This window comes from Ziziphus jujuba, chromosome 1, assembly GCF_031755915.1.
Source record: "Ziziphus jujuba cultivar Dongzao chromosome 1, ASM3175591v1".
Lineage (NCBI taxonomy): Eukaryota > Viridiplantae > Streptophyta > Magnoliopsida > Rosales > Rhamnaceae > Ziziphus > Ziziphus jujuba.
Genome location: NC_083379.1, coordinates 20,649,897 through 20,673,127, shown reverse-complemented (window position 1 = coordinate 20,673,127; position 23,231 = coordinate 20,649,897). Strand labels below are relative to the sequence as shown.

At 34.8% G+C, this 23,231-nt stretch overlaps 1 protein-coding gene across 2 annotated transcripts; it reads right to left on the bottom strand.

Moving 5' to 3' along the window:
• Window positions 1–298: 298 nt before the first annotated feature.
• Window positions 299–11,885, bottom strand: LOC107423781 (helicase-like transcription factor CHR28). Of its 2 annotated transcripts, none has more exons than XM_048467328.2 (12): window positions 11,319–11,885; window positions 9,636–9,711; window positions 9,075–9,497; window positions 7,801–8,939; window positions 7,000–7,071; window positions 6,286–6,363; window positions 5,276–6,182; window positions 4,634–4,764; window positions 4,246–4,467; window positions 1,784–2,416; window positions 1,414–1,623; window positions 299–901 (listed from the first exon to the last, which is right to left on the bottom strand). In XM_048467328.2, the coding sequence occupies exons 1-12, from the start codon at window positions 11,478–11,480 to the stop codon at window positions 797–799; spliced, it is 4,158 nt and encodes a 1,385-aa protein (XP_048323285.1). In that variant the 5' UTR covers window positions 11,481–11,885; the 3' UTR covers window positions 299–796. The 2 variants fall into 2 exon arrangements, with proteins under 2 accessions (XP_048323285.1, XP_048323284.1); XM_048467327.2 differs by having other exon boundaries at window positions 9,075–9,506; window positions 11,319–11,884.
• Between the last annotated feature and the right edge of the window lie 11,346 nt (window positions 11,886–23,231).

Below are 23,231 nucleotides of genomic sequence, written 5' to 3'. Positions count from 1 at the left end.
TTTGGCTCCCAAGAAAAATAAAATTGATGTCCCACTGAGAGTTGAACTCGGGTTACCGGATTTAGAATCCAATGTCCTGACCACTACACCGTGGAACCCTCACAATGGTTTCTATTAGCCCATCAGAGGGACTCAAGTCATCCACAATTTTCCATAATAAATCTCACTTTTTCCAAACCCTCTCAAACATTTGCTTCTGGCCAACAAATCGATGATAGCCAAACTGATATAGCAACTTCAAAAATGAAACAGCAAAGGTGTAAACAGATACAAGGTTGTTTTTAGTATAACAACAAACTAGGATGTAACCATAGAACTACTTTGCCATTCCATATTAAGTGTAAAATTTTTATACAATAAATCATTAAAATGACCAGATCGAGGAAACAATACAATCAAATTTCAAATCTGCCAATACAATCTAGTTTCTAACCTCTGTGTATCGCTAAACAAACTATGAAACAAAATAAGGAGAATGGGAAACTACCTTCTATCATTTACATTTAGAAAAACAAAAAATATCAACTGAATTTCATCTCTTAGCTAGCTTTAAGACAACGGATATCAACATGCTATACAAATTACGAGGCACCAGTAAGAAAAAATTAAAAAAAAATGGATCATGCGATTCTATAAAAGATTTAACATAATCTTCTCATCAGTAATGCCTCTTGTTACTCCTTTTAGATCTATTGTCAGATAATCAAGTATCACTGTTGCCACTGTCAGAAACAAACCTATCGATAATACCTGTGTTAGCAAAATTATGTCTGCCAAACCTGTTAATGCTCTCTAATCACATCATGAACAGGTACTTCAGATCTTCTACGGTGAGACGAGTTTGACGACCACCAGTTTCATCCTCCCCAAAAGCAGATGCAACCATCTCTCTCTTTTTTTGCTGTGAAAAAGACATAAGCAAAAGTCATACAACAGAAGAAGGTAACTAGTCCAAGATATTTCTATTAGCTTCTTGTCCAAAATGATGCAAAATATTTAATTTTCTTAAGCACGAATAACCAACCAAAAACCAAAAGCTGATATCTTCAACCAACAATCGTAGCTTCACAAAAAATAGACGTAAATGTGTAGCTCCAAAGATAAAAAGACAAATACATGATAAATGATACCAAAATCAATATAAATCTACTAAATCCAGTGATAGCTGTAAGTTAACAAGTACTCACTCAAATACATGATTAATAAAATTAGGTCAATAAGAAATCAGAATTTTCCATGTCTCTACATAAAATTTTCACTGTACCATCACCATTAGCTATAAATCCTGCAATTCGAACTTCTTTAGAAAATTTAAAATAATCCTGACTATACTCAGATCGCATAACTATTGTTCCAAAGACACGTTATAATCCCATGAAGAAACAAATTTACAAAATAATACACGTTCAGTACCTGAAGAGCCAAAATACGATCTTCAACAGTATCTCTAACAGTTAACCGTAAAACTGTAACAGGGCGAGTCTGCCCAATCCGATGTGCTCTATCAATTGCTTGGTCTTCTGTGGTAGGATTCCACCATAGGTCCAACAGTAGGACATGACAAGCTGCAACCATGTTGAGGCCAAGACTGGCTGCCTTCAAAGACATAATTATAACAGACACCTAAAAGAAAAATGGGGTCAGAAGTCAGAACCTTACTTAAGAATACCAAAAGAAATCAACTTAGAAGACTGGAAAGAGGTTTTGAATATCTTAACGAATTCATAGCGAAAAAGGAAATCTTATTGCATATAACAGGAGAGATTCTATGATTTCCACAAACCTCCGGGAGGGTGTTAAAATCTTTCACAGCTTTGTCTCTGGCAAGTACTGACATCGTTCCATCGAGTCTTCTGTACTGAATAGAAGAATTTTTAAGACAAGCTTCAAGCAAGTCCAGCATTCTTGTCCACTGGGAAAACACTATTGCTTTCTGTCCAGCAACCATGACTGAATTATTAGAACTTTTTTCCACATCCAAATTGTGTCTATCAGGAATATCCTCTATTGAATATTCTCCTCCACGACTTTCGAGTGAATTTTCAGCACAGCTGGGCTTTCCATCCAAAGTGCTCTGAATTGAACTATTTGTTGATAAACAATCCTGTGGTTTACATAATGACTGTAGGACCTCAATGGCAGCCTTGATCTTGGATGAATCATAAATATCATCAAAAGAAGACTCTACTGTCTCGACAACTTCTGAGCCACCACATTCTAGGGAACCATCCTGTTTAGGCTGCTGATCACATAAAGCACTGTTCAATGTGGTTTTTGAAAACACTAAAGACACATTGAGGCGAATTTTGCAATTTGTACTGGGACACTGGTTATCATCACCAGTAAGATGTTCACAAATGCACTGCTTGCAGAATACATGCCCACATTTGGAAACGACAGCATCTTCGGGTGGGTCCTATTAAATAATCAAAAAGAGTTGGCAGTTGTCAGTAGACAAAAGTCTGACAAATTAATCATCCTGGAAGAAGCCTAACGCTAGATTCAATTAAAACACCACTTAGATGACAGATATTAGAAAAGGACTAACAAATAATCAAAGGCCACAGTCAAACATGTGCACCATAGGTACATATAACGGCGAGTTGATCATCAATAAACCACAGGCATAGTTCTCTTAAGTCCCAATAAAAACAAATCCAAATTGAAGAAAAAGAAAAAACAACTTTTAAGTATCTATAATACTCTCCTACCATTTTTCCACAATTTTGCCAGCATACATATCCGAGTGTTTTTGACATCCAGAAACAAAGTGATGCTTGTTATATGTGTATGTCATAAGTTCCCTCCTAGATGGGAAGAATTCAAAAGTTGCAATGTGAATATGCACATCTATAATATGGCTGTGCAGCCAATCCTGACATTAATTGGTAAATTTATTTTTTTAATTATTCTTTTTGATCTGTAAGCATTTTGACCACAGCAGGGTTCAATACCAAGCTGGGCAGGAAATATGAATGGCAAGTTGCCATCCTGACTGTCACCATGATGCATTAAATGGCAAACCAGCTTCATACTGAAAAATTATAATAAAATATACATGAACACTGAATGCCAATTTTTACAGTATCACAGCCTCACCAGGCTTAACTATTTTTATTAAAAGAATGAATATGGATCCACCAGAGAAACACCCATCATGGTCCTGATTTTTAGGCCATCAATTTTCACAAGCCATTTTATCCATTTCTTAAAAGTCCTCTTTTTCTTCAGATACAGAAGGCATGACCTATATCAAGTATCAAACATCCCTACCACCAAAATATAATAAATTTAAAAAAAAATAATAATAATAATAATAATAATAATAATAACTTTTCAAAGAAGACAGCTGAATAACATCACCAATATTGCAAGTGCTAATTGCCACCCCACCATGTTAGTGTTTTTAGTTTTAATCATGTATGAGGTAGAATTGTTCTATGGCATCAACACAAGTATGGCTCTTATTATAAAGTAGACGATGGTTCTCATTACATCAAAACTATATATATACATACAGGATAATTACCCACTCCGGATACAATGCAAAAAGAAAAAACCTGAGACTTAAGTGAAAATGACCAATTTGCCCTGACTGATTTGTACTATATCCTTACTTTATAACATCCTCACTGGATAAGAACTGTACACATAGATACCTATATAATTTTGAGCAAGAAAGAAAGGATATCCTGACTTTAATAAAATGCCGATGCACACCTCACCACATCTCGTCGTGGGTATAATTTGGAGTTATACATACCACCAGATGTCAATAGGCATGCATCCAGACTTTATCATAGTCACAAAATCCTGATGTGACCAGGATTATACCTAAGGATTTACCTATATAATCTTACACAAGTACATACATACATAATATATATATATATAACATACATATAAATATATATATATATATATATATAAATATATATATATATATATATATATATATCTGTGCAATTGTGTACGAATTTCAGTCTTAGCATGCAGTATAAAGTTAAAAAAAAGTTTAAATCAAACCAACAATTCATGAAAAATATATCAACACAGATGGAAGAAGACCTAAGGCTAACAAACTGTGTACAGTAAAAGGTCAAAGGTAAAAGAAGCAAAATAAGCAGCCTCAAGCCAAACATGTATAACAGGATGCACCCATTTATAAAACCATAAAGTACACTTCAATTTCAAAAAAGCATACTTAGAATGAAATTTTGGGAAATCAAATTCAATAATACATACATTGCAGATGCCACAAATTGCTAAAGAAGCTTCCAAGCAATTCAGAAGATGTTTTTGTTCATCTCGAGAAAGTTTCTTTGCCGCATCAATTGACGATCTCCATGATGAATGTGAATCCAAATTCTTGACAAGAAGAGGGTGATCACAAGCTTGTCGAAGACGCAAGAGCATCAACAAAATGTTGACATAATTTTGTTTAACGGTTCCAGCTGCTGCATATTCCTGAAATGGCAAGCATATATATTCAGAAGTCCAATCATCACTAAAATTTAAACCATAAGAACATGACCAGATACCAAGGCTTATAGCTTTCTTTCAAGTAGACAAAACGACAATCACAAAAGAAAACTCCAGAATAAAATCCCCAAATTTTCTACTGTAAACATACTTCAAACTGAGCACGCGAGTCAGACTCTAGTCTGGAATAGAAATCGCGTTCTTTCTGTGAAAAGTCCACCTTCTTCAACTCAATATATTTTGGTGGTAAAGTAACAATAGGTCTCCCATCAAGAAGTGTGCCTATAGCAAACAATAGCATCAGACAATCAAAAGTCAACATCATTTCATATTAACACTGCGAATGAGCATGCCAATGCATAACTTTACATTACAGCAACAACAACCATCCCCCCCCCCCACACACACACACACACAAAAAAAAAAAAAAAAAAAAAAAAAAAAAAAAAAAAAAACAACAACAACAACAATAACAATTACTTAAACCAAAAGGATAACATAATAAAAAACCTCGAGGTCAAAGTGGTTGATCAGATACTTGTGTATCCTTAAAAAAGAGTGTAGCAACATGAGGCATTTATCCAAGCTAACATACAACTGCACAATGTACCAATCCCTCTTTTTCTTTTTCAAGAGGGCAAAGACAACCAATCCACATAGGTGTTCCCTTTCAAATACAAATTGAAGTCCACAATGGACCAATAAGCCACGGAACTAACTAGTACAATAACTATAACACACAGGTGCAGAACAATACATAATCAATGAATGAAAGTATTGTATACAGTCTCACCTTTGGTACGACGTAACATTATTGTCTTCAAAACAGCTTGTAGTTTCTTGTACCCTTTCGATGGATTCTTATTAATTGGGACCTTAATACTGGAACAGAAGGACTTATATATAGCATAAGGTTCATATTTGAGAAATCTGAAGTAGCTATAAAGATCATCAATTGCATTCTGGATAGGAGTCCCCGACAAGCACCACCTACGTTTAGCACGAAGACCCCAACAGGCTCTAGCTACTTGTGTTCTGTGATTCTTGATGCTCTGGGCCTCATCCAAGACAACCCTAAACCACCCAACCTTTGCAAGCGGACGAGCAACAGACTCAAGCACTGCACCGTTCAATCCTTTTTTTTCCTTTGAACTTTTTTTATCAGAACTGGGAGGATATTTCCTTTTCTTACTGGAGGAGAGTCCCATAGTTGGATATGTATGATACTCTGGTTCACCTTTGTCCTCATCATCGTCATCAACAAGAGGTTGCTTTGGTACTTCCATGCTGACAATAGAGTATGTTGTAAGGACAACATCATACTTTGCCAACTCACACGGATCCCTTGTACGGTTGCTGCCATGGTAGACTAGCACAGAGAGGTTAGCTATGCTGCTCACCTTATTATGCAACTCCTCAGCCCATTGTCGCAAAACACTGGTAGGACAAACAACAAGGGTCCCTGCAGCTGGTCTTCCACTTGGCAAAGAATTCATGCTCTTCATTGGTGTTCCATTTGGCATAACCTGACGGGTATCTGATTCTTGCTTCATTCCACTAATCTTAGGAAGCACATCTTCATCTTCATCCTCATCCAAATTCAGGGTTTCCATCTCACATTTTATGTCTTGACAAGGTCTAAACGATGGAGGCCTTTCCTTAAGTATAAGTGCAATTGTTGATATTGTTTTTCCCAATCCCTACAAAACAATGATTACATAAAACCACTACAATATTAAGAAGAACTACTCCTTAAATGAGTGCTAGCAAGTTTCACCGACAAATTAATATTAAAGGACAAACCTGGTCATCTGCAAGAATTCCACCAGCGCAGTGCACATTAGCTGTCTCCTTCTGAACCATCCATGATAGAGCAATTTTCTGCTCAATGAGCCATCAAAGTTAGGGGCAATAAACATAAAGACACAGAATGTAAACATGACAGATGATAAGTAAACACAAGCTTGAAAGTTGATATCAGATATTCAAGTTGGGGATGGAGGAGAATTGGGGAAGGACATGCAATTTGGAGTCACTCAACAGGATTTCAACCATTCTGAAAAATAATATTGAATTTATTGTTTATAATTGTAACAAATGGAAAATAACTGTTCCATCCACAGTTTGAGATGACTTAACTAATATTGCTGATTACCACCAAGCTTTTCTAAATTCTTACACTAGGATAAGAAAAAAATGTGAACTTACTCTATTAGAAAAATGATATAAAATGGGACTGCCATAACCACCTAAAAGGTTTTATCTCCTATGTAGCAAGAAATACTAACACATTAATAAATTTCTTTAAATCACAAAGTGGAAATACTATTTCTAAGCACTAAAAGGACCTGCATTAATGATAATTGCAGTTCATTGTTTTAGAACCATACACCTTGAAATTATCACTCCAAATGGGGACATTGTGAATTATGTAATACTCCACTACATCTCAACTACAAAGACCACAGACCTTGGATATCCCCAATGAAAGAAAGTAAAAGGAGAGAGATTTCAAACCTGATGGCGTAAGAGAGGTACTGTAAGAACTCCATCTGGTGGACTAGCTTCTGATTTTGGCTGTGAAAGATCCTGAATGGATGGCATTAAGCATAAAGTTCTTAGATCAAAAGCAATAGTGCTCATATTAGTGAAATACATATCACCAATAAGAGTTCCAACAAAAATGCACAACTATTATATGGCCAAGTGTCCAAAAGGCAACTTTGAAAAGTACCTCAGATACAATGCACAAATACATAAAAATGAGAATTAAAGCAAATTCACATGCACACCTATGGATCATCTTGGTAATTAGAAGCAAAAGGAAACCATATAGAAATATTCCATTAGAAAGGATTTTTCTAAAGGGTACTATATTTGGACATGTGATGCAGCCATGGATATCCAAAATGCATTTGACCAAGTACCAACAAAGTACACACTTCAACAGACGTTGTAAGATGCCAGGTAACAAATTCCATACATCTAGGCACAAAAGAGAAAGGGGAGAAAAAAAACAAAAACAAAAAAAAACACAAAAACAAAAAAACAAAAACAAAAAACAAAAAAAGAAACAAAAACAAAACCAAAAACCAAAAAAACCCAAAAAATAAAATAAAATTTTAAGGCTCATTTGACCATATTGCAAATGGTAAAAAACCATCTAGCACAGAATTGAAATATTTAGATACAACAAAACTATTCCTATCCCAGTTAAGTCTAAGATAAAATCAGCAGTGCAACCACATCCATTATGATAACATCAAAACAATAAAAAATTACTAGGAGCATTGACCACACCAACCAAAAAGAGCTAACCTGCAATGCTTGACGTAAAATCAAACTTTCATCTCTTGCCTTAAGCCTCATCCCCCCAAATCCCATGTAATTGTCACCAAGTGTACAATGTTGTGATGTAACAAGGTTATTTTTTAATGGTGGCAACCTATTTGAGGGAGCAGGATGACTCATATGTTCAATTATACAAACATCAGAATCATCCTCTACAAAGGATTTCTCTGAGAAATTACTATGAGTTGATTCTGGACTGACTTTTGAAAGATGAGAGCCCAAACATTTAGGTTGATTCTCATTTGAATCAAGCGGCTGAGGACAGGGAAAATACACTTCTGCATTTAAATTAAAATGCCCATTATCAATGGTGGATGCCACACTTCCATTAATATTATCTCGAGAATGATAAGCCTTGTTAGATGCAACAATTATGTCATCTTTCTCATCCGTAAAGCACCCAGTCTTCTGCCCAGACAAATAAGAAACACCAGAAAATGATGACTTAACTTGGTCAAAAAATGTATCATCCACAGAGTAAGAATGCTCCATAATGCGGCCATGTCCAAACATCTCATCTTGTTCTTCATCCTTCAAAAAAATGGATTTTCTTTCACTTGACATATGTGATTGAGAACAAGTCAATGGCACTGTCAACCCCTTTCGATCCATGGAATAGCCATTGGAATCGAATGAAGAAAATCCAATTGATGATGTATAATTATTCCCTTCATATCCATAGTTCCATCCCTTTGCATGAGGGTAATCAATCATTGACATCTCTGTTCCGTTTCTCGCCCCTTGGTCTTTCATTCTATTACTCGAGCATTCACTCTCAGTTGGAAACTCCCCTATTTCATCCTTTATGTTAGTCATAGTTTCTTCAATAATCGGAAACAAATGAGACTTAGCCAAAACTGCATCATCCAAGCTCAGTCCATATTGCATATCTGAATATTCACTCCTAATATCAGTACCTTGACAGATTGTTGACTCTGCAGAAGGTACGTTTCCTGAAGAAAAATCAGCACCCATGAAGGTCATCTCCAGAGATGTACACAGGTTGTTTTCAGGCAGTCCCACACTTTCTATGGTATTTCCTTTCAAAGCGTGATGCTTACCATAATCCACATCCATGTTCTCAGTACCACTGTATTCTGAAAGATCTGCAAGCATCAGATAACATAAATCAGTCCACCTCAACTTTCAAAAATGGTATGCAATTGAATAGACCAAAGTTTCTAACTCATAAATGGAGATATGACATCTTAAAGCAACCAATATCAGATGAGCTTACATACATTTGGGAACAACATCAACCCCATGCCTCAACTGAAGTTCAGTTTCTCCCTGCAGTATATTGACATCAAAATTATCTCCAAGGTCTGAAACATTGTTTGTATCTCCTTCAGCAAAACTAGATGATGTACTACATGTGGGTACCAACACTGCAGCCCTCTCATTGAAGCAAGTACCATTGCCTGGCCGCAGTGAAATCCAATCTTTAGGACTCGCTGAGCAATCATTAACATAAGAGTCGGTGTGTACAGAGTGTTCCTGCTTGTTACAGTCAAACATAATGTTATGGTTCACCGAGGAATTAAAGGAACTGCCTGAAACCGCTGTGCCAGAATCAGAAGCCTCTGAGTTGTATGAAGTTTGCACTGTGCCAGGACTAACTATACCAACCCCTATTGAAGGTGGCCGTGACACTTGAGGTTTTCCTAAATAAGCTTCAAAAAATTAACCAATAAGTATCACAATACATCACAAAATCCTATAGCATAAAGGGAGAAAACATACCAATATAAAGCCTAAAAAGGAAAAAAGAAGCAAAAGATAAGTTGTATGAGCATATTCACCAGCATGAATCTGAGTATTTTCATGGTTTCCCACACCGTGAGATTCGTATTTTGGTAACAAGTCCCCTGGACAAGGCTGCAAGTTGACACACACAAATTCAGCTACCAAGAATTGAATGCCACCAAAACAAGGAAAATTTATAGCAAGAAATAAAAACAAGGAACCAGTTCATAACATATCTACACAAATTAAATAGCTAAAAAACCCACTTTTGGTGTTTGCTATAACTTTCATATAAGAGATACAAACTTTTCTTATTTTCCAAGCAGAAAAGCGATTCATAAATCTATCTAAACTAATTACAAAGTTCATGTAATAAAAGGAACACTTCTTTTGTTGTTTGATGCAACTCTCACGTTATAGATAATCTTCCTCTTATTTTGCAAATAAATAGTTAAAAAAGCTATTAAAAAAAACAAAAAAAAACCAAAACAAAACAAAAAGAGAGAGAGAGAGAGAGAGAGAGACAAATATGAAGCATAAATCTGCATATAAAGTGTGCCCACCGACATCAGTGGTTCTTTCTTCAATTCATTGTTGCATTTTTAAAAGTAATTTGCTATGCTATCCTTTAGATATCTGTGCATTCTCACGTATCACAAGTTTCCATTTTCATAATTTTAGATCTCTTATATCCTAAACCACTCATCCAAACAACCTAACTTGGACTTAGCAGCAGTCAAAAGATTCTTGTGACACATTCCTAAAGTTGTGCAATTTTTTGCCCACACCTCGAACCTATGCCTATCAATACCCAATCCATCATCCACTAGGGTCAACATGATTTTTTCCAAAGAACAAGAAGCAGTTCTAGGCAGCCTGCAGATCTTTTCTAACTTCCACAATGCTTAACAGAGCACGGATAGAATTCCACAAGCCAGAAATGTAACCAAACAGAAAGTCGACAGGCCATGAAGAATTACTGTCTCCTCTTTATGCCTGCATGGTGATAATTGCAACTGTCCAAACAATTATAGGAATCGCAACCACTTCATATAGCAACAGTGTGTTTGGCACTGTGCCTTGCCTTATACTGGAACATACCTCATTTATTATTGACTTAGTTCTTGAAAACAAGTGAAACCCTTAAGCCCGAAGATTATAATGAATCAAGATCTAAAATTAGCTACAAGATAGAAGTTTCACCCTAAAGGAGATAAATACGAATTCATCCCACACAGTACATAACTTAGATCATGCAATATATAACATTAACCAATGTTACACATCAAGAATGTTCATCAGTTTGCTCTTTAGCTGTTTTCCCTAAACAAACGCACTCAAATAAGAAATAAACAAATAAATTAAAAGACCAAAAAATGTTACTTGACAGCTAAGGAAATTTTTACTGTATATAATCCACTTAGATCATGAAAAAGAAAAAGTGAAACCGTTATAGTGATAAACATAATTCATCTCTATTTTCCAGAATCAATATTAAGCTTGAATTGACAAATAAAAAAACGAACACTAAGCTTGAAGTGGAGCGAAAGACTCAAAAATTTATACATAAAGCTCTGCCATACTCGTGAAGCTGGAATGCCCAAAGGGGTTAAAGTAACACGCATATACCTACACAAGAATAGACTAGCATGCGTGCACCAAAATATCAAAGAAACAGGATCGAAGAATTCGAATTGTTGGATAATTTTCTTTTGTATGAAATTGGCACCGAAACCTACCGGCAAACCATCAGAATCCTCTTTAGGTTCGTCAAGAATGTTCATGAGTGCGTCCATGTCCATAGACAAGTCTTCAGTGAATTCATCAGCGGACCAATCCAGCTCAGAGAATTTGGAGCTGTCAACAGGCCACAAATCGGAGCCATCTTCCGCAATCAACATATCAAAACCTTCAGGAACCCTAACCCAAGCAAATCTTCACAAAACAAAACAAAATAGAAATAAAAAACCCTAACGAAGACAACCACTCCGACGCTTCCAGTTCAGAATCAGCGACTTGGATCCGAACAAGTCCAGTTGCATTTCTCTGAGAAAACCACCAATCGAAATCCAAATCAAGAGAGACAAAGAGTTTTAGATAGAGAAAGGTCCTGGTCTCCGGAGAAAAGGAAGAGATTGGGGGGTTTCTGAGAAGGTTCGCGATGCGACTTTTTGCTGCTTTTTTTTTTTTATCTTTTTTGTTTTCTTTTTAATTTTCTTGTTCTTCTAATTCGGAAAGAGGAGGACAAAGTCGCGGATCGTGAAAGGTGCGGTGGCGCAGGTTTAAATAGGGTTTGGAAATTTAAAAAAAAAAAAAAAAAAAAAAAGGGACTAGGGTGCGCAGGTTAAGGACTCTTTCCTCTTAATTTTTTGGTTGGTGGTTTTTGGGTTCTTTTTGGAGCGCCGAGAGATGTCAGCTGGTGAGTTGACTCGTCGACTCGATTATATCGTAATTTTGTACGTCCGAGTGTTTTTGTTTTTTTTCCTTTTCACACCAAAGACTAGGTTCACAAATATAGACTAGGATTACATCCCTAAATCAATCATTTGAATCCCGTAAGTCCCACGCGACTTTTCACGCGTGTTCTACGCGTATAATATTAATTAATTTATTTATAATATCAAAAAACCAAAGGCTTTTTTTTTTTTTTTTTTTGGGATAGTAGCAAACACCAAAGAAATTAAAATCATATTATCCTAGTCGATATATTTATAAACTAGTATATAGTAATATAAAATTAATATTATCCTAATTTCTTCATGGGATTACCAGTAATCGAAACATCATTTTCGGTCATGCTAATTTAAATTTTGATCACTGATTACTGAGCATTCAACTTTACCAAAATTTAATTTATATAAAAAGTCAAAAGGTTAAAAATTATTTCCCATTTGAGATCAAACTTTAATCGAATTGAGTATTTAACACTCTTTTTTCTTTTTCTTTTTTTTTTTAGAGAGAGAGAAAGTATTGAAAACTTGAACACTTATATAATATAATAATGAAAAGAAGATTTAAATACATTTAATTAACTGAATAGCTATGTATTAAAATCATATTTACAAAAAAGTAAAAAAAAAAAAAAAAAGTGGTTTACAATTAGAGCTAATTGCAATGTAGCACACTATAGTTTGTTTTCAAAATTAGACCTTCAAGTTTTATATTTGTCTATTTTTTTGGTAAATCCCTTAAATTTTACTTTGTTACATTTTGATATAATAAAACCCTTTTGCAAATAGCGGTTAACATGGAATACAAATAAATGTATTAAAAATGTAAATTTTATAAACTAAATTATACTTAAGTACAATGAATTCAAGCTATGTGTCACGGGCCTAGGTTTTCCAACACTCCCGTGCGGCACTTAGCACCTCCCTTGCTAAGTAAGCCTTGCCCACAAGCTATGAAAATGCGGAAGCTAAGAGTGAGAGAGTAGGAAGTAGGAGAGATTGAGAGAATGTGGAGAATACTTGTATTACTAGAATGCTTGGATTCTTGGATGTGTTACAAATGAGAGACCAACCCCTTTATATAGAGGGCTTGGCATGTAGGAAAGTTCTAGATATGTACACATGTCACCTATCTAGTTATGGTTCTAGATTATTCTAGGATTATGTACAAGATATTTACATGGAGTATTCTAGAGAGATTCCAATCTACATAAGTCTAGGTTGCTCTTGAATCTTCTAGAATCTTCCGGGTTCCTCTTGTATCTTCATGGAGAGTGTAGAGTCTTCCGGTTAAACCTCAAGGGTTTTACTCCTTTTGCACGGGACGTGACACTCTCCCCCACCTAAACTCGCGACGCCCTCGTCGCGCCTTCTTCCTTGCCCGCCGAATGTGATCTTTGAGTTGCCGTTGTGTATCTTCGTGTTCCCCACTTACTTCACCATCCGGCAGGTCCTTCTCCTTCACCAAGTTAGGCACGCCTTTATGTTGAACGACTCGATCCGCAGGTGTGGCTTCCACATCTTTGTCGGGTGAAGTCGCTATTACCATGGGTGCCCTTCTTGACTTACCTTCATTTGGGGCTTCCTTGCCCCCTTTCCCTACAATGGGAGGTGACCTCTCATAGGGTCCTATCACCCCCTCATGCATCTTGTGCGGTTGGGGTAGTGGTTTGACTAAGGCCCCGCCCTTAGCCTCCACATGCTTCCTCTTGTTGTCTCCACAACTTGAAGCCAATGCACGCAAGCTCCCTTGGTGCAACTCCTTTGGCACATCTTGTACCTTAGGATGTGTCTTGGCATGGCTTGGGACATCCTCACTAGGCTTTTGTGCAGCAACCAAGTTGATTTGCTCCTCCCTCTCAACTTGCAGTGCCGACAAAACCTTGGTCTCCCGCTTGCTAGCTTGCTCCGTAGGCACCATGCATGTCGTTCCCCCATCCATGATGCATAATTTGTTAGCAAATGGGAGTGGGAAAGCCTTTACTTGGTTGAAGAAGTCCATGCCAAGGACAACCTTGTAGTCATCCATGGACACAACCGTTAGATTCAATTGGCCCTCCCAATCGCCGATGGTGGTTTTCACACCTCGAGCAACGCCTTGGAGCGGCTTCGCGTCAGAATTTACCGCCTTGACGAAGCCCCTTCCTTGTGTTGCCTTAATCCCAAGCCTTTGTGCCTCCTCCACCGATAGGAAGTTATGTGAGGCACCCGTGTCCACCAACGCCTTGGTGGGCACTCCATTGAGTTTCGCCTCCACGAACATTAGGCCACTCTTCTTTGTCTCCTTAGGAGCAGCCTTGATAGCATTCAACAATTGTAAGGAACCTATACTAGTTCCTTCCTCTTGCTTCTCCTCGTATTGGGTAGTCATGGCATTCAAAGCCTTCCTCTTCGGACAATCCCTAACCCAATGCGGTCCATCACATAAGAAACAAGAGTTTTTAGGTTTGGAACCGTCCTTACCTTCCCTAGGCGGCTTCCACCTTGAGCTTTTTGGCTTGTGTGCACTCTCTTCCCTTTCATCCTCTTTGGACCTACTAGGTTCTCCCCCACCTTTTCCATAGTTGTCTTTCCATTCCTTTGGCCTTGGAGAGTCTCTTTGGTTGGAGTAGTCGATGAAGCCTTCGGCATAGGCAATGGCACTAGCCAAATCTTGTACTCCACGCCTCTTCAACTCCGTCTTGGCCCAAGGTTGTAGTCCATCCATGAAGTAGAAAAGGGAGTCTTTATCCGATAGGTCCGGGATCTCCAACACCAAGTTGGTGAACTCCTTGATGTATTCCCGGATATGGCCTACTTGCTTGAGTCGTCGAAGGCGACTCCTTGCCTCATCTTCGGCATTCTCCGGATAGAATTGCCTTTTGAGATCCTTTTTAAAGTCATCAAAAGTATGGAAAGTGCACGTACCTCGCTCAATGTCGCTATGCCTTCTTCTCCACCATAACATTGCCGTGTCGCTAAGGTAGAGAGTGGCAGTCCTTATCTTTGAAGCATCGTCCGCAATGCCCATTGCTTCAAAGTATTGCTCCAAGCCCCAAAGGAAATTCTCGAGCTCCCTCGCATTCCTTGCCCCGGAGTAGGACTTGGGCTTTGGCACATCGATCCGTGGCCCCTCGCGGATAGTGGTCGTCCCCGACGCCACCGCCCTCTTGCAAAGAGCCCAATCACCCCGCATATCCTCCATTTGGGTGCGGATGGCATCCAATTCTCTCTCCAACATTGCACGAAGGTCCGCTACCTCCCCCATGCATTGGTCGCGTGTCGCACGGAGCTCCCTCCTTAAGGCATCATCCAGCCCATTGAGTAACCCCCTCACGGCTTGATTGATGGCAATGTCCTCCGACTCTAGCCCATCTAGGCGACCCTCCAACGCCTCAAACCGTTCCTGTACTCGGGATGCATGTTCCTCCAAGCGCAACTCTACGCCCATCATCACATCCTTGGACTTGGACTTGTGCCTCTGCTTCCCCGCATTGGGGTTGCGTTGCTCTTCACGACCTCGCACTTCGGTAGCTCCCTCCACATTGATGGTAACATCCGAGCTAGCCATCTTGCCTACTTCCACGTTGCACCAACGATATGCTTGAGCAGCAATTGGCTCTGATACCAACTGTCACGGGCCTAGGTTTTCCAACACTCCCGTGCGGCACTTAGCACCTCCCTTGCTAAGTAAGCCTTGCCCACAAGCTATGAAAATGCGGAAGCTAAGAGTGAGAGAGTAGGAAGTAGGAGAGATTGAGAGAATGTGGAGAATACTTGTATTACTAGAATGCTTGGATTCTTGGATGTGTTACAAATGAGAGACCAACCCCTTTATATAGAGGGCTTGGCATGTAGGAAAGTTCTAGATATGTACACATGTCACCTATCTAGTTATGGTTCTAGATTATTCTAGGATTATGTACAAGATATTTACATGGAGTATTCTAGAGAGATTCCAATCTACATAAGTCTAGGTTGCTCTTGAATCTTCTAGAATCTTCCGGGTTCCTCTTGTATCTTCATGGAGAGTGTAGAGTCTTCCGGTTAAACCTCAAGGGTTTTACTCCTTTTGCACGGGACGTGACATATGTGGCCTAAATTATACTAAATTGTATTAAAATTAATGAGGTGGGATGCAATTATTAAGCACAGTTAGTCAAAAAAAATTCAATTTAATCAAACTGCAATAAATTGAAACTGTTAATTTTCATTTAACATATATGTAAAATTTAAAAAAATTATAATAAAATAATAAAATAGGTTGTATTTTGTAATTTTTTGGATAAATTCCGCTGTCTTCTCTCTGTTACACTGTTTGTATACGTGTTTTTTCTAGTTTATAAATTTACATTTCAATTTAATCTAACAAAGTAACAACATCATTATTTAATTAAACAATTAATTTTTACGGAAATTTTAAACAAAAAATAAATTCGACAAATTTAATGGAGAGCTTCACTATTTACTTTGACAAAGCTATGTTTCTATTAAATGACAATAGCATTAAATAAGAGTTAAAAACGTCAATTTAGCAATACATTACGGATTAGCTAATAGATAATGTAATTGAAATAAAACTGAAATGTGATGAGTTAAATTGATATAAAATTGAAATTTATAGGGTAACTTCGAAATCAAATAAATACATCCCAAAAAGTTCAAATTAAGGACATTATTTAAAATGTTCCCTAAATTTCTTTATGCAAAATAATAAATAAGGGGATAAATTATTCAACAGTTTAAAGTATTCAACAGTTCCTTCATTTTAAAATTTTCACGTTTACCTTCTAAGTTTTTGGTTATTACATATATTTTTCTGTGTATTGTAAATCTTTTGCGAAATAGGAATATGTTTATGCATTAATCATTTAATTGTCAACTTTGAATGACTAATTCTTTAACTATGAAAGATTATGAAATTGTTGTAAATGATTCCCCACCCCCCCAAAACCAAAAAAAAAAAAAAACTATGAAAGATAAATTCTTGTAATCTGAAATTTTTAGAACTGGGCCATCTATTTTCCCTTCCTTCCAAAATAATAACATTTTTTACTTTCCTATTAAAATATATTTTTGTTATTTTTGTCAAATAATTCATAAAATATTTATCCAAAAAATATTCTGGACAAGAATATATATACCCATTGACCATCAAATTGACTACTATAGAGAAACATTTTTTGCGAAAATTTTAAAGATACAACAGAATTTGGCAATTAGCATAAAAAAGGTAAATTTCATTGCACTCTATTTGAAATTTTATTTTTCAAAAAATGCTTTTTTATTTTAAATATATCCGTTCACATTTCATTTTGTTTCCCTTTAACAATGTAAATCAAACTCTTAGCCTAACTTATATATTTTATTTAATATAGCATTTTTTACTTTTTTATTTTATTTTAATGGAAATAAGCTGGTAATAATCATTACTTATTCAGATAGTTATCTAAATTAAAATATTTCATCCTTAAAATATTGAATTTTACCATGCACACAAACCCTTTATTATTTTATACTAATATATTTGTAAATGAAAACTCTATACAATTTTCTTAGATATAGCAATCTTGTAAAAAATGAATTAATAGATAAATAGATAAAATTATATACAGATTTTGGTAAATGATTTGTTTCTATGCAAGAATAAAAGAAAATAAATGTCTAATTGTAAGTATGGACTACTAAGGGGGCAAGTTGGAAAAAAGAAATGATAAACACAAGGGCTATTATAAAATTTCCAAAAGAAATATTTTATTTCTAAAACAAAATGCAAAATTAAAGGGTTTGTGATGAAAATTATTCTAAAATCAAAGCGTAATGTGTGTGGACAAAAATATAAAAGTAAAGAGGACATAAAAGTAATTTAAATAATAGCCAACGCGGAGTACAAGATGAAGTTAAAAGAAGTCGACAACGCTCAAATGGCAGTGAGGGTGAGAAATAGGAGGTGGGAAAGCAGAGATTGGCTGCTCCGAAATTCCCAAATTCCAAAAACAAAGCGAGGAAACATTGACCTTGAAATCCACGCTTTCTAACACTGTGTTTTGTTGAGGGAGAGCCTTACATGTCAGAGAATTTTTTTTTTAACTGTTTACCTTTTTTTTCAAAAGAAAATTTATAAATTCATACGTTCCGGTGGATATCCATTTTGGCGCCAATTCTGGTTTGCCTATGTTTCCCTTGTGAATTGCGATGGCTAATTCGGTCGGTTCGCTTGCAATGGCTGTTTGCTTTCATGATGACAAATAAGAAATTTAAAAAATTAAATAATTAAATAATTGAGAGGAGGTGTTAATTTTACTGCTTCTTCGAATAAAATCAATTTTTGTATTATTTGGTTAATAAGAATAATCTTAAATTTTACAATTTCTTTTTCATACTTTTTTTTTTCTATGATAATCTTTTTCATACTTGGTATATGCTTAAGTTTTTTTTTTTTTGTTTTTTTTGGGTATATGCTTAATATTCAACCTATGTATTATGGCAAATAATAATATTAAATTTATTAAAATATTCAACAAATTTATTGACTAAATAACGTAGCAGATGATGTGTTAATAATTAATTAATCAATTTTGTTAATTTTTTTCCATTTAAGGATTCATTCATAATATGTCAACCAATAATATCTTGACATATATTTTTTGATAAATAAATTTGATGAATATTTTGATATTGTATAAAAAATTATGTTTTCTTTCCAAAGTTGAAAATTGATTGAGATCCTAAAATTTGAAAAATAATCACTTATCCTTCAAGGCTTGGATAATTATTAATTACTATTTTTAAAGTTAATTTTAGACTAAATTGATTTATAAAATATATATTTTACCAATATATCAAAACAATGTTTTAATATATAAAAGTAAAATTGATATTTCATAAATCAATTTATTCAAGAATCAACTTTAAATGTGGAAACTAATAAGTCTCAATAAATTTTTGTGAAATATTAGAAAGGTGTATGATATTTTCCTTTTGTACTTTGACAAAATTAAGATTGATATTTTAAAAGCAAACTTAATAAAACAAACTACAATTTTCTTTTAATGAAAAAATTGTTAGGAAATTGATGGCCGCCTCATGCAATGGATGAGCTGTCTAACAACACATGCAGATCTAGAAGCTTTTTGTGATGGTGGGCTTGGTGGTGCAATGGTAACACTTGAGCATAAGATGGAAACAACCAAATCTGATTGTGGGCATGGTGGCGCAAGCACTATAACACTCTGTATCGAAGTATGGCATAATTTTGCACGTTGACCAAGTTTGATCGGGATTGACCAAATGGACTCTACAGTTGACTTTGCTGTGAAGAGAATTTTGCATTAACTAAGACACCATGACAAAGTATGCGTCGACCCAAGTTCTTAGATTAGCAGTACGCCAAAGTTGAAGTTGTGGTTAAAAAGTTTTGAACAAAACAAATTACTGTCCGAATTGATCAAGCAAGCCAAGTTTGACTTTTTATTCTCATGAATTTGATTTTGACTTGTATACTATTATAAAGTATTCGTCGATACACGTTTATAAATTAGCAACATGCTAAATTTGGACTTATAAAATTTTTAATTGTTTTTCAAGAACTAATTTTATCATGTATATTTCAACATATGTGAAAAATGTATAACACGTGCCTCACCAACACATGTCACATGTCACCATTTCAGCCAATTCAGTGACTGCACACTAGCACCATGGGAGCTGTTTATTGGGCCATGTGGAGGAGAGGGAGGAGAGAGAAAGATAAAAGAGAAAGAGAGAGGGGAGAAAATCGATCATCTATTTTTCACTATTCTCTAGCCATCGATGGGCCACACGTGTTGACCCACAGTGAGGCCAACCCGAGATCGGTTGGCCATTCAAATCTCATGCGAGATTGTCAGCAACCTGCCGAGATAGGACCATTTTCGCCAGCAGCTGCCTTTTGCTTCACTGAACAATATCTCTCTCTCCATCCACCCTTTGTGGTGACCACTATGTTACCGACCTCAAGCTCATCCTTTCCCTAATATTTCACAGCCGATGGCCATTGGACGAGCTAGCGCTGGAGGAATTCTCGGGTGATGATGACAGCTCACTGGTTCTCCCAGTTTTGATGAGTTTTTGACCAAACCACCACCATCTCCCACCAAATTTGACCCCCTAGTCTAAATCTGAGGTCTGATTTGTCCAATTCGAGCAAGATCACGAGATCCAAGAACATCAAGTTGCTTGGATTTTCTTAACTAGATTCTAGCCACTACTAGCAAATTTGTGGCACGCACTCGTGTGAATCGAAAGACCGATCCTGTAGAGGATCCTGAGTGATCAGCATTTTTAGGTGAGTGGTCCATTTTTCAAATTTATTTTTGAGTAATTAAATTTATGTAAATTGTATTGTTTAAATTCCTTAAAATTATATGATGCCTTTTAAGTTAATGAAAAATCATTATTAATTATGTTATGTAAAATAATGTTGTTTTATATTAATTTTGAATAAATTGAAATTTGGGTTTGAAAAATAATTTATTTGCATACAAATATATATATATATATATATATGTGTGTGTGTGTGTGTGAGAGAGAGAGAGAGAGAGAGAGAGTGTGTGTGTGTGTATATGTGTTTATTGTGCAAAGGAATATTTTATAAAATTTGATGGATTTAAGATTTTGGTTTAAATCAAAATAAGGAATTTTATGGGTTTGAAAAAAATTTATTAAAATCCAATATTATTTTGTAAAAGTTTGGTATTATGTTACTTTGCTAAATTTTATTATTCTAAATGCACTATGCAGTACTAGTGTTCTATATTATATATTATCGTTTAGCGTGCAGGTATTGGTTAGTCATCTAGTGAGAGTTAAAGGCGTGAGGGTTGGAAGAATTTGCATAGTTGCATTAGCCACCCTCTTGGCAATATGATGACAGATTATTACTAGCAATAGCGTTTTGAGATGCCAAGATTTCTAATTGTAGGTATTTTTCTTATCACCCTATCAAAGAGATACTTTAGATGTCTTGTGCTGCATGACACAACTTGATGTAAATTATAGTGCTTCAAGTTAGTACCTGTTACTATTTTAAAATAAAATGTTTTTTAAAATATATTTCTATTCACTTAAATTATGTTATTGAATTATCTAATTGCTATTTTATAAATTATTAAATTTGTTGAACTTAATTTTATCAAATTTTTTTTGTTTTAATTTATTTTATTGCTTTTTTTGGTTTCATCTAAGTTTTATTATATTTTTGTTTTAATTTAATAATGGTTTTTATAATTATGGTTTTTCTAATTATTTCTATTGTTATATTTTAATTTTACTTTATTTATATTTTCTACACCATTAATTTAATTTTTAGTGAATAGACAAATTACAAATTTTGTGAAAAATGATTTTAAAAAGGAGAACCATTCAAATGAGTGAATTAATGGGGATTTTGATAGAAAATTTAATTTCTAATTCTTAAAATTACTTAATTTTAATTTCTAATTTATTTATTCATTTACTTATTTATTTATTTTTCATTAATTATCCTTGTTTTTATAGTAATAATAATAATAATAATAATAATAATAATAATATTTTAGTATTTAGTTGGGTGACACTAAAAAAGATGATTAGTATCTCATAATTCTTTTATTCTTATTTTTAGATCCGTTTCCCTAGGTCCAAGTGATTAGTGAGCGTTTACCATTTGGGATGTGAGCTCATTGTTTTCTTTTTGTTGCTATGTTGGAGAAGAATATTTCTCATTTTTCATCCCTGTAATATTACTATTATTGTTTTCTTTGTATTCATGTTATTTCTGTTCTTAAACTGAAATCTTAGCATGTTTTGGTACTAAATATTGAGGTATAGTAATTTCTAATTACTAATATTTTAGATTTATAAATTATTAATTTTTGTGTCTGTTCTCTTTTTATTTATTTATTATTAGAGTGCTATACCTTGTGGAAAAATTTTTGTTGCCGTGTTAGAGAAGAATATTCGTCAATTTGATCCCTTTAATATTACTATTATTATTTCCTTTGTATTTATGTTATTTTTGTTCTTAAACTGAAATCTTAGCATGTTCTGGTACTAAATATTGGGATGTATTAATTTCTAATTATAGTTAGTGTGGATTTATAAATTATTAATTTTTATGCTTGTTCTTTTTTTATTTATTATTAAAGTGCTGTACTTTGTGGAAAAATTTATAGTAAAGTGAGAGGAATAAGGTGATGCATTATTAGAGTGTGTTTTTCGTGTAGAGATTTTATGAGAAGTCCAACCCTCAGGGGAGATACTGTCAGATTTTCTGTAGGGTTTTCCTTAGTCAAGGCTAACCTAGGATTCTAGTAAGGATTCCAAGTATTTCATAGAGACTTTTGAAAGGTTTAATTGATTGAAATTATAAAAATAATGAAAAATCCCAATTTTGAGATTTATGGGTTTCTAAAATTCTAGTGAAATTAGATTATTTGATACTTGATATTAGAATTTTCGAGATTTTGAGAGTGAATTAGGAAATTTAGAATACATTTTTGGAGTTGTATATCTTTTTAAAAACTGATTTAGTATTTTAGTACTATTTTAGAAATCTATAGCAATACTGGATATGATCCTGCAATGAATTGGATTTGAGTTTTGATTTGTGAATGGACTTTTATTTTCGACAATGATTTCAAGAATTATATGCTTGATTATACATTATCCTATTATTATTTTTGGAATTATTTAAAGTTATAAATGGATTATTTGATTTATCATTTTCTAGTATATTAAAAGAATGGTTTGGCAGAAATATATTTTCGGTATATGACTATATAAAAATGTATGTTAGTACTTTTACAAATATCTTAGTATGAGATTATGGACAATTTTGATAAATTATATATATATATATATATATTGGATTATAAGATGGATAATGGATTTTCTATTGAAAATTTTGTGGTTTCTTAGAAAGTTAAGCTCTGTTGGATTGTGAAAGATTAGACCATGCAGAGTCAACATCTTTACATGTTTGAATAACAAGGTATGAAATTTCGAGGATGAAATTCTCACAAGGGGGTAGGTGTAATGACTTGTCCTAACAAACACCATGAATTTGAATTTTTGAGCAATTTGACCAGGTTGATCAAGTTTAACCACATTTAACTTTTAAGTGGGATCAAATTTAATCCCCTCCCCCCCTCTTTTTTCTTAAACATGGAATTTGGGTTTAACTCTCATACCATTACGTAAAGA

What these genes read in the sequence shown, in the direction of transcription:
- LOC107423781 (XM_048467327.2), bottom strand. Translation starts at nt 11,480, where the DNA reads ATGTTGATTGCGGAAGATGGCTCCGATTTGTGGCCTGTTGACAGCTCC. An exon ending in GGTTGATGTTGTTCCCAAAT is followed by an intron (nt 8,940 to 9,074) that starts GTATGTAAGCTC and finishes TGATGCTTGCAG; the next exon opens with ATCTTTCAGAATACAGTGGT. An exon ending in TTTTACGTCAAGCATTGCAG is followed by an intron (nt 7,072 to 7,800) that starts GTTAGCTCTTTT and finishes CCATCCATTCAG; the next exon opens with GATCTTTCACAGCCAAAATC.